Source organism: Ictalurus furcatus, chromosome 5 (assembly GCF_023375685.1).
Source record: "Ictalurus furcatus strain D&B chromosome 5, Billie_1.0, whole genome shotgun sequence".
Classification (NCBI taxonomy): domain Eukaryota; kingdom Metazoa; phylum Chordata; class Actinopteri; order Siluriformes; family Ictaluridae; genus Ictalurus; species Ictalurus furcatus.
In genome coordinates, this window is record NC_071259.1 from 32,743,064 (window position 1) to 32,754,342 (window position 11,279).

At 45.2% G+C, this 11,279-nt stretch overlaps 2 protein-coding genes across 4 annotated transcripts; one reads left to right on the forward strand and one right to left on the reverse strand.

Moving 5' to 3' along the window:
• The first annotated feature begins 3,792 nt into the window (after nt 1-3,792).
• On the forward strand, nt 3,793-5,333 carry ugt5e1 (UDP glucuronosyltransferase 5 family, polypeptide E1). Its single transcript, XM_053625979.1, is given in 8 exon segments — nt 3,793-4,038; nt 4,040-4,115; nt 4,117-4,151; nt 4,153-4,389; nt 4,391-4,641; nt 4,644-4,757; nt 4,760-4,919; nt 4,921-5,333. Coding segments are annotated over 8 exon segments (1,248 nt in total). The 5' UTR covers nt 3,793-3,829; the 3' UTR covers nt 5,087-5,333.
• An 805-nt stretch (nt 5,334-6,138) lies between these two features.
• dedd (death effector domain containing) lies at nt 6,139-10,994 on the reverse strand. Of its 3 annotated transcripts, none has more exons than XM_053625989.1 (5): nt 10,597-10,994; nt 9,112-9,655; nt 8,867-8,974; nt 8,651-8,782; nt 6,139-8,560 (listed from the first exon to the last, which is right to left on the reverse strand). In XM_053625989.1, exons 2-5 carry the CDS (start codon nt 9,551-9,553, stop codon nt 8,136-8,138), a joined length of 1,107 nt encoding a protein of 368 aa, XP_053481964.1. In that variant the 5' UTR covers nt 9,554-9,655; nt 10,597-10,994; the 3' UTR covers nt 6,139-8,135. The 3 variants fall into 3 exon arrangements, with proteins under 3 accessions (XP_053481964.1, XP_053481966.1, XP_053481965.1); XM_053625991.1 differs by lacking the exon at nt 10,597-10,994 and adding an exon at nt 10,270-10,576; XM_053625990.1 differs by lacking the exon at nt 10,597-10,994 and adding an exon at nt 9,966-10,576.
• Nucleotides 10,995-11,279: the final 285 nt, after the last annotated feature.

The following is an 11,279-nucleotide window of genomic DNA, read 5'->3' on the forward strand; positions in this document are numbered from 1 at the left end:
GACGCGCGCGCGCGACCTCCGTGCAGTATTCCGGCAGCTCACGAGCGCGCGTCGTAGAGCGGAACCGGTCGGAGAGAGGCGGAACCGGAGCGCGAGGAGGTTGCAGAGGAACGTGCCCGCGTGCGCAGCAGCCGAACTCCGGTTTTGGGTTCGTGGGTAAGAACGTGGAGGTTCTGCAGCTGAGCATCACGGGAAGGTGAGAGAGAGAGAGAGAGAGAGAGCATAGACCAGAAGGCGCGAGACACCAATCAGGATGATGAGGATGATGGAGATGATGGAGGTGACAGCTGCATCCAAGCCCGAGGGAGAAGAGATGAAATGCTCTCTCTCTCTCTCTCTCTCTCTCTCTCTCTCTCTCTCTCTCTGAGGGTCCTTCAGGTTCTAATAGAGGCCTTAAAGGTTCTATGTTTTAAGTACAATCCCAATTCCAAAAAAGTTGGGACGCTGTGTAGAATGTAAATAAAAACAGAATGCGATGATGTGCGAATCTCATAAACCCATATGTTATTCACAGTAGAACACAGGAGACGTATCAAATGTTGAAACTGAGGAAATGGACCGTCTTACGGAAAGAAATAAGGTAAGTTTGAACTTTTATAGGACTTTTAAGGTCTACGTCAGAGAAAGGACCCTATCAGGAAACTTCAACTCCAAGCGCTCTGAAAGACCTCGACTTCCGAGGTCATGAGTCCTGTATTGAACCCGACCTGTCCTGAGATGACTCGAGAACTTTGTGGTCATCTGCCCAAGCTTCCTTGTACAATGAAATTCTCAGACCTTACAGGTGTTGTATATGCGAATACAAATATATTTAAAATAATACATCAAATAACAACACTTTAAAAAAATGATGCTGGATAAGGCCATTAAAACCTCTTTAGGAACTTTAAGTACACAGAGAACCCCAGAGGAACCCTGTTTTCCATCTGTTTCTCCCCTTTACACTGTTCATCAATGGAAATGAACCACCATATTGGACCACCTGTAGGAGATACCATCCATTTATCTTCAGTAAGCTCTTCATCCTGGTCAGGGTTGCAGTGGAGAGTCTATCCCAGGAGCACGAGGGTGTGAGGCAGGATGGAACACACACACACATGCACACACACACACACACACACTCACTCGTGTATGCATGTTTTTTGGTAAGTGGAAGGAAACCAAAGAACCCCAGACACAAGGAGAACAGACCCCCCCCCCAAGCTCTAGTTTGAACCTAAGCTCTGGTTTGAACCAGGAACCCTGGAGCTGTGAGGTTCACTCTGCTGCTGTTCCTGACTTCAGCAGCTGGAAATTTCCGAGTGCTTCACAAGTCATGACATTATAGAGATGTTTCTTGACATGGTGTGACGCTGGAATTTGGGTTTTTCGGGCGATGATGCGTGTAATTATAGTAGTGTGAAGTCTTGCCGAGACGTCCAGGGGGAAATGTTGATGTTCCGGACAGATTCGTCTCTGAGCGTTCTCACGATTTTAGCCATAACGCAGGAATTTGTACTGATGTGGCGTGTGTGTGTGTGTGTGTATCTGTGATAAGTGTATCAGCTACAGCAGCATGACTGAGGTTAATAAACAATGAACTTTATCACAAGGACAAATATTTTATTTAGTATTCTCTTTATGAATCATTCTCTCTCTCTCGCTCTCTCTCACACACACACATCTAAGCATTAATTATGCAGCATGGAGTCATAGTGTGTGCTCCAGGCTTCTTCTGACATTAATAAAGCATAATTTACTGTAAAGGAGAAAGTGTGTGTGTGTGTGTGTGTGTTGGGGTTGGGGTGATCTTTAACTTAATTAAAGCTCATTATAACCTGTACAATGTGCCAGTGACATCAATTGATCTTGGTTCTCTACACAGCTACCTCACACACCCACACACACACACACACACACACACACACACACACACACACACACACACTGACTGCGCTCATTAACACTCTCCTCATCAGAACTACACGTGTGTGTATTAGTGTACTGGAGTGTATATTAGAGTGTGTATTTTGAGTATTATTAGATTGTGTATTTGAGTGTGTATTGGTGTGTTTGTTATGTTTTTTGAGTATGTAATAGTTTGTATTGGAGTGTGTATTTGGCGTGCATGTTAGATTGTGTGTTAGAGTGTGTATTAGAGCGTGTATTGTGTATTTTGGTGTGTTTTTATGATGTTTATTCGGTGGCTTAGTGGTGAGCACGTTCTCCTCACACCTCCAGGGTCGGGGGTTCGATTCCCACCGTGGCTCTGTGTGGGCGGAGTTTGCGTGTTCTCCCCGTGCTGCGGGGGTTTCCTCCGGGTACTGCGGTTTCCTCCCCCAGTCCAAACACATGCATGGTAGGCTGATTGGCGTGTCTAAAGTGTCCGTAGTGTATGAATGGGTGTGTGAGTGTGTATGTGATTGTGCCCTGCGATGGATTGGCACCCCGTCCAGGGTGTACCCCGCCTTGTGCCCCATGCTCCCTGGGATAGGCTCCAGGTTTCCCCGTGACCCTGAAGGAAGGATAAGCGGTATAGAAGATGGATGGATTGAGTATGTAATAGAGTGTATTAGGAGTGTGTGTATTGGAGTGTGTGAGACCGACAGTGTCTGTGTCCTCTGATCAGGTCAAGTTAACGCAATAGTTCTTGATGAACCTGTGCTGCCCCCTTGTGGCGAGAATTCAGAATTCCAGCCGTATAGTCAATACTATTACAAGTACAGAATACAGTACAGTACTCATATCTTTATACTACAGCGCTGCTGAATCCTGGACTCTGATTGGTCAGAAAGTGTTGCTTCATTTTCTATCGTTTCTACAGTAACAGTTTGGCCACAGGGAAGTGTACAGCAAACGCTCCACTAATAATAATAATAATAATAATAATAATAATAGTCGATATGGTGACGTTTTCTGTTGATATGGTGAAGGAGATGCTAATTTAACATTTATGGAAGGTGTCAGCATTTTATCTTAAACATCATATGAGAGAGAGTGAGAGTGAGTGAGAGAGAGTGAGAGAGGAACAACTGTTTATAACATAAGTGAGAACAGGAACTTGCTTCGCAGAAGTTCTACAACATTAAAAGTAAGTATAAATGAATAAAAAAGTATGACGTGGTTATTTAATAAATAATAAAAATCAATCAAACTCAGTTCAGTTTTATTTATATGGCACTTTTAACAGTGGACGTTGTCTCAAAGCAGCTTTACAGAAACATATAAACACAGGATACAGATTTTAAGTGTGTGAATTTCTCTCTATCGAGCGAGTCGGTGGCTAGAAACCTTGAGAGGAACCAGACTCAGAAGGGAACCCGTCCTCATCTGGGTAACGACAGATAGTGTGAGAGTAAAGGAAAGTTCATTATGGTTTAATATGAAGTCTGTTTGTTGAACTAGTCCACTGTTCAGTAAAGGAGACCTGAGTGTAGAACTGTATGTGGTGATCGCAGTCCCAAGGACATCGCAGCAACCACAGCGAGAACGTCCACGTGGAACTGAGGTCCAGAACCATTTCCATGGTACTTCAAGCGCTACCATCCTCAGCGATGTCCAGGCTGCTCTGCTTGGGGTCGTCCTCAGTAGCAGAACGCAGCCTCCAATTGATGAGAGCTCCATCCAGACGTAGGGCATCGGGATAGATCAGTCAGGTCCAGAGAGCAGAAAATCAGGATCTCCGGCATCTCCATAATAAATTGTAAATTGGCGTAAATACGTGGTATAAGAAGAATAAAATGCCCGAAACACACCCAGACATTTTTACTCTTCACCTTTCTCCAGGACATGCTCATGTTTGTGGACTGATGGCAAATCTCTTCCCATTTGACTATTTTAACTTTGTTATATGTATTACTACAAATCTTTGACCATCCAGGTCACTCAGTCAAACTCTCTGGAGAATCCAGAGCTCATGGTGAAGTTCTTGCAAAGGAACATTGACCTACAAAGACGTGAAGGATTGCTTCTCTCCTTTGATGCCGTACGAGAGATACTTACCTTGCTGAAGAAAAATCACAGGATGAGTGCTGAGATGATGAAGATCCTTTCAGAAGATTAAAAAAAAAAAGCATCGGGACTCCAGATACGATTTGATCCTGACTGATCCTGTATGCAATGGCGGAGTCGTGTTGGGGGTCATACCTGGGCCTTCCAATGGTGTTCAGCGTTTCACTTGATAAACCACTTTGCAATCGCACCATCACCTCTTTCCTACGTCCCAACAACTGGATCCCTAAACAGAGATCAAACGAGCTTCACGGACAGACTGAAGAACATCCTGCATTATAGTATTTCAATGCATGTTGACCATGCCATTACTAGACCTCAGTACCAGAATGTCATCAGAGAGTTTAAGGATCCAGAAGCTAACATCTACTCCCTCATGCAATGCGCCAATCTGCGGCTTCACGATGCCAAACGTGGTCTACGTCGAGGGATCTCAACGCAAGCCCTCCAATCCTTTACCTGATAAACCGGAGATCACGCAGAGTTCAGGAGAACATGGAGTAATCATCATGTCTTTGGGAACGCTGATTGGACGCACGGGTTCTGAAATATCAGAGATCTCCTCTTCCGCTTTCGCTCGTCTACGGCACAAGGTTGTGCGGAGACACCTCGGACCAAAACCTTCCACCTTGGGTAACGCTACACTGATTTTACATTCCCACAAAACGACCTTCTCGGACATCCGAAAACGAAGGTTCTCCTAACGCACGGAGGAACAAACGGTATCTACGAGGCCATCTATCACGGCGTTCCGACGCTGGGAATACCGCCGATCAGTCTGACAACACGGTACGCTTGAAAGCCAACGGCATAGCTGAAGCTTCGGAGGTCACGGCCCTGGACACGGATACGCTAACTCATCCTCTGAGAAACATCTTGGAGGATAAACAGCTGTACAGAAAGAACATTGGCAGGATTACAGAAATACAGGATGAAACCGATAAACAGTGCCACCTTCTGGTTGGAGTACGTCATGAGGCATAAAGCTGCAGTACATTTGTGTACCAAGTCCTACAAAAAGTCCATTTTAGTAAAACAAAACTGGAGTACACTGGGCTTATGTTTAAATCGAGCAGGTTTTCCCAGATACAGATGATTTATTCCGTCTTAATGAAACAAAAACATTCTCCACACACATTGATTTATTTTCCTCAGGCACAATCATTTTATACACGGCTGTCGATCGGGGTTGCGTAGGCACCGGTACTCGCACCCGAATGTTCCACCTATGACTTCACAGTGCATTAAAAGTTGAAGGATCATTGTGCATGAAATACTCACTCACTCACTCACTCACTCAGTCACGGTGCTGCAGACTTATGCATTTTCTATATGAAGAGAAACCTGAGCCATATTTCCTGGCATAGCTGTGGGAAAAACAGATTTTTATGTTGTAAATGAAGTAAACATGCCAAAATGTAAAGCAAAAACATCAAACATTTTGAATACAACCCACTCTAAAGTGTAGTTCATGCTGTTATACTGCTATGGTCCACAGTGTGGCGCTGTAAAGCCACAAAACTAAACCGTTTTTGGTCGAACAAACTACAGAATGTTTAGGTGAAACCTGAAATGTTCTGGAAAGGACTTTTCTGATTTAAATAGCTTAGTATGCTCCGGATATTTCAGTGTTGTAAGCTAGCTTTAGATTGGACGATCGGACGTTTGACACACGTGAATCGAAGAGGCTGAACGCGTACTGCGATGACGTGTCTTCGCCCAAATCTGCGGAAAATCCTGGAGGGACTGTTTAGATCGTGTAACGCGTCAGAACACTGCTACGACTCTCGTCTGATACGGCAGTGACCCTGGCGAAACGTAAAAACAAAAACGTGCCGACGGAAAGGAAAAACCTCCCCTCCGTACCACCTTGAGCTCACTTTGAAGAACCTCCTTGCGTTTGTTTACGCGATCCCGATTTCCCGAATCACGTCGATCGTTCACGCGAATCATTTTCTTTCGATCGCAGGTCTACCGTTAGAGGATCCGACCCGCAGTACGCACGCTAACACGCAGTCTAAACCGGGGAAGAGGTGCTGTTCGGATTCCATCACACCGGAATCTGGCCACGTCGCAGTATCGCAGAAGTACACTGGAGGGAAAATAAATAAATAAATAAATAAATAAAGATAGATAGAAACAGCAGAATTCACTATTTTAACAATCCGTTTTTATTGATTTGTACACTTAATTAATCAGTCAGCTACTACGCACGTAGACGCATCACTGAACACAATCGTCGCCGTGGGAACCAGGAATAAATCTTAGTAAATCAAAATAATAATAATAAATTGTCGTATTGCAGCACTTCATTCGGATTCGGAATGGCGGTCCTTACAGGATGTGAAACACTCAATAAAATAATAATAATAATAATAATAATAATAATAAACTGTGCCGTCGGTGTGGAGGAGTGTGGCGATCCCCTGGGTCATCGTTCTTCGTGATCAAGGTTCTGGAGGTAACCTTTAGCTACTTCTTGGTAGAATGTTGGAATAATTCATTAATCAGTATTAATTAATGAACACCTAGCTATTTCAGTTCAGCTACTCCGACAGCAAACCTTCAACGCGACGCTAGCTAGCTAATTTAACAGCAAGCTAACTACTTTTTTTTTTTTTTTCCACGTGACCAGTGGAACAGTTCTGATGATGTCGGGGGACCAACACGCTCGCCGTGCCAAGATATACCGGTAACGGTGATCTGCAAATGCCTTCGGAAAAAAAAAAAACCTTTCCAGGAGTCTACTGAACACAGCGTGTTTATCTGCTATAGGCATGTGCCGATACGACCGATATTCTCATAGTGATTTTTATTATCGCAGCATTTTACAATATGACAATACTGTATTAAAAAAAATAATACTACATTCCAAAAATGGCATAATGAACGGAATTATGGGATTGCATACTCCGAGGTGGGTGGGGTAAGGGGGGGGATGGGACACGTCCAAATATGGCGCAGCAGGCCATAATATAACACTGTCACTGCGCGTCGAACGTGGCGGCGTGCGCTATAATCGATCATCGGCACATGTCTTGCTCACCGTGACGTTAGCGAAATCGCCGACATGCAGGTTTAATGGACAAGCACTCAAAACATCACCAGAACATACAGCCTATATAATAGATACCATGTTTTGTAACGTTGTTTAATTCCGGTAGGAAAATCGTACAAAATCTCTTTTTTTTTTTCTTCTTTCTTTTTAAATTCCACTTCTTCGGCCTCGGAGTCTTCCGGAACAGTCACTGAGGAGCTTCTCCAGATCACCAAATGAATGTTTCTATACTTCTTTCAGGAGTCAAACAGAAAGAAAGGGAAAGGAGAAAAAGACGAGGCGTGGGAGAGTCTGAGATTCGAGAGCCCTGTTTGTGCAACACAGCTCCACGTTCTCCACAACGGGGCGCACTCCTTCTTTTCAAGAAATAATTTGACAAAACTTCCGCACACGGTTGAAGGGTTTTCCCTGAAACGCAGTCGATCAACCAAAGACCTGTTCGGTTCTTCAGTACCGAACCTGGAGCTACTACGGTTAACGTAGCTTATGAAGTCCATCTCGGACAAAATGTCGCGCTTCCAAGGTTCCGTCATGTAAACGTGTTTACGGAGCGACTTCCTGTTCTCTGGAAACAAACACGACTTAAACGTCACCGCGTAGCCCGGCTCTGGGACGATATGAAGGCGGCCATCTTTAACGACGGGAATCGCGTAGTTTGATATTTTTGGTGTTAGAATTTGAGAATTCGCAGACGACGCTCTGGGTGATAAACCACTACAGCTTATTAGCTACATTAGCTTTGTAGCTCCAGCGCAAAACTGAACCAGACGACAAACACGTCTTGGCTGATCGACTGCATTTATGTTTCACTTCTGGATGAATTTGTCACTTTTTTTATTTTATTTTAAATGCTTGTTAGTGCTTCGTTGGCACACTGTTGGCAAATCTAAACACCATGATACCGGTTTCCCGATCGAGACATTGCCTATGATTATTAGTATTATTTTCATACTTTAAGAACTGAAGCATACGTTCTCTCTCCTTCAACGCTGTCCTTCCTCCGTGATCTGTTCCTCGGGTCCATGTCACTCGGCTTGGCTCCGCCCACACTCCACAACAAACTTACAGTCAAAATTTCGCTTCGCCATTATGAAGTCCCCGTCCCCTGGCCAGCTGAGCTTAACCCCAGCCCCGCCCCCACCCCTCCCCCCATCATCAGGTTCCTCAGGAGCTTCCTCCTGCCCGCCTGGTAGTCCTCCTCGTCGACGTTGACGAGCAGTTTGATGGCCTCGTGTCCGACAGCTTGCTTCAGTGAGTCTGTGATGAACACGCCCTTCAGCGCTTCCAGCAGCGAGCCGTTGATGTAGTCGCGCCAGAACGCGTCCAGGTAGGTGAGCTCCGAGAATTTGATGTCGCAGATGATGGATCCGAGGTCGCGCGATTTCAGGATGGTGTTGGCCTGGTTGAAGCGCTCAAACTGCCGCTCCAGCGCCTCCTGCTTGTTGGAGAAGACGTTGCCTTGGAGGGCCGAGTCGTGCTGGCAGTACTCCGCTCGAACACGCAGACGGATGTCTGAGAGAGGATACGGATATTTACATACTGCTCCAATAACACAGCTCTATACGTGTATACATGTGTGTGTGCACGTGTGTGTGTGTGTACCGCAGGTCTGTTTCTCCCGGCAGTCCGCCACACTGTGAGCTCTCTTCCTCTTTCTGTTTGGAGTGGGTGTGGCCGGTTTGGGGCGGGGCTGACACACCTCAGGAGAGGGGCAACGAATCACAGGCTGTGGACCTGCACAGAAACATGCATCAGTGTGTGTATTCACCTGGCTTCATGAAAACACACACACACACACACACACACACACACACACACCTGCGCATCTGTGCGGTGTGACCTGTGGGCTCTCTGTTCTGCTTCCTCTGGGAAAAATGTAGCGTACAGACGTCTCCTCTAAGTACTGATCCACAGGGTCAGGACACACTGCAGAACAGACACACACACACACACACACACACACACACACACGTCAGCAATATGCATCTGAAGCTGCTTACTAACAGACCAATCTCTGTGGTGTGTGTGTGTGTGTGTGTGTGTGTGTGTGTGTGTGTGGTCACCTGTCTGTCTCTTGCGCAGCGTGACGTAAGGCAGAAGGTCGTGTCTGGTGATGATGCGCAGCAGCTGCAGAATGTGCCGGAAGTTGGTCTCGTCACAGCGCCCCTGTCTCTCCAGCGCCAGCAGGAAGTCCCGCCCGTCCCGTATCCCGCCGCGCTCGTACTCGTCGATGACGTCCACGAACAGGAAGGAAAGGACGCGCACGTCGCGGTGCGTGAGGTGAGTGCCGACGATGTCGAACATGCGGTGCAGCGAGTACAGGCCGTACGCCTCGTCCACCGCCTCCTCCGGCCACGCGTGCAGGGAGCGAGAGGAAGACGGCGCGGATCGGGACGCACCACCACATGAGGTCGAGGGTCCTGAGCGTGAGCCCGAGCTCCTCGAGGAGGAGTTCCGTGGAGCGGGAAGAGCACGTGTGGCATGCCTTTGCCGCTGTGATGTCATCACTCTGCGCCGCGAGGACGGAGACGCAGGATGATGAGACTTCCTGGGAATCAGGGCTGGATTCTGCACACGCGGCGCCCGACTCTCGCCTCCAGTTTCACTCTGCGATCACAAGCACAACTCTTTAGATAAAAAGCACCGATTCGTCATTTTATCCATGACTGTTGTGAGCAATGAAAACTTGATAATAATATCAAGCACACTGCACATGTAAGCCATGACAAAACTATATTAAATATTCGTAAATACACTCAATAAACAAATAACATATCAATATAATAGTTGCTAGACAGTATGTTTTAAAATTGTTCCAGTTAAACCTTCCAACACCAAAAAAAACATTCACTGTAGCTCTAACCCCTCATCAGGGTCTAAATGTTAGCCAGTTACCTGGTAAAGTAACGTTACTAACCGATATATAAAAAACACACCGACGGAGAAGAACACAGAAAAAACAGATAACTAGTTCTCCTCAATAGCGTTCTCCTATTTAATTGAGATAGCCGACATTATTTTATCTCCTTTGATACCATAGCAACGCAGTAAGCTATGCGACTAGCTGGCTGTTTTTACTGTGTAGCATGACAAGCTAAGCTAGCGTCGCTGATATAATAAAGTTGATCGGCTGACAACGTATATTCTTTTTTTTTTCAGTCAGTAATAATTCGAGTGATGAATAAACAATTCGAGTGATTTATAAAATCACTTTCACACACCAACAATTTTGAGACAAAACCCGGTAATAGCTATGCTAAGTTAAGCTAAGCTATGCTATGCTATGCTATAATCAACCTGCTGGCTTTGATTTTACACTGCGCTTGCGCACTTCGCGTGTCTGATCGCCGGGTTTTACAACACGCATGCGCAGAACTCCGGACAGTGACAGTTCAGCGTCAAGGAATGATATTAGCGTTAAGATAAACTAAGCTAAGCTAAGCTAAGCTAGGCTAGGCTAGGCTAGGCTAAGGTAAAGATAGCTACAGCTTTCACAGTCATGTACAGTAGCTAGCAGATAGCAAACGTAAATATTTCCCAATTCTTACCTGTTGGAGATCATGAATTAGCTCAGGATCGCGCTGATATCGAAAATGAGCTCTTTATAAGCGTTAAGTAAGCGTATATAAACGTGAAATTGCGTAAATTCACTGCTTTTGTGAATGAAGCGTACAAAAACTATAAAGCATGTCCATGTTTTGTTTCTCCGCTAACCAAGAAACATCCGGGATATTTCCCAAAACTGCCAACATCCGGGATATTCCTCCCTGAACGGAGCTGGAAACATCCGGGATATTTCCGATGGGGCGCTTGAAAATGGCGGATTCCATTGATTTATAGCTATAAAAAAAAAGAAAAAAAGATAATAAAATATAACTAAAAACATTCCAAAGGAACAGCAACACATACACACATACATGCCACAAATATTCACAAGTGTATATATATATATATATATATATATATATATAAATCCAGTTTGTGCTGGTATTTCAGTGGGGGGGGGGACATCAAACCATGAACTACCACAGTAGTTCACATTCCTCAGCAGCTTTAATTAGTTTAATAAGTGGCCAATCAAGATACAGACAAGGTATTATTTATTAAATATTCAGAACCTCCTTAGAATACAGCACTCTGTCAGCTTCCTTTGGGGTGGAGATAAATGAGTAAAACAGAACTTCAAGATACACTATACTGCCGAAAGTATGTGGTGACCTGAGCATCACAC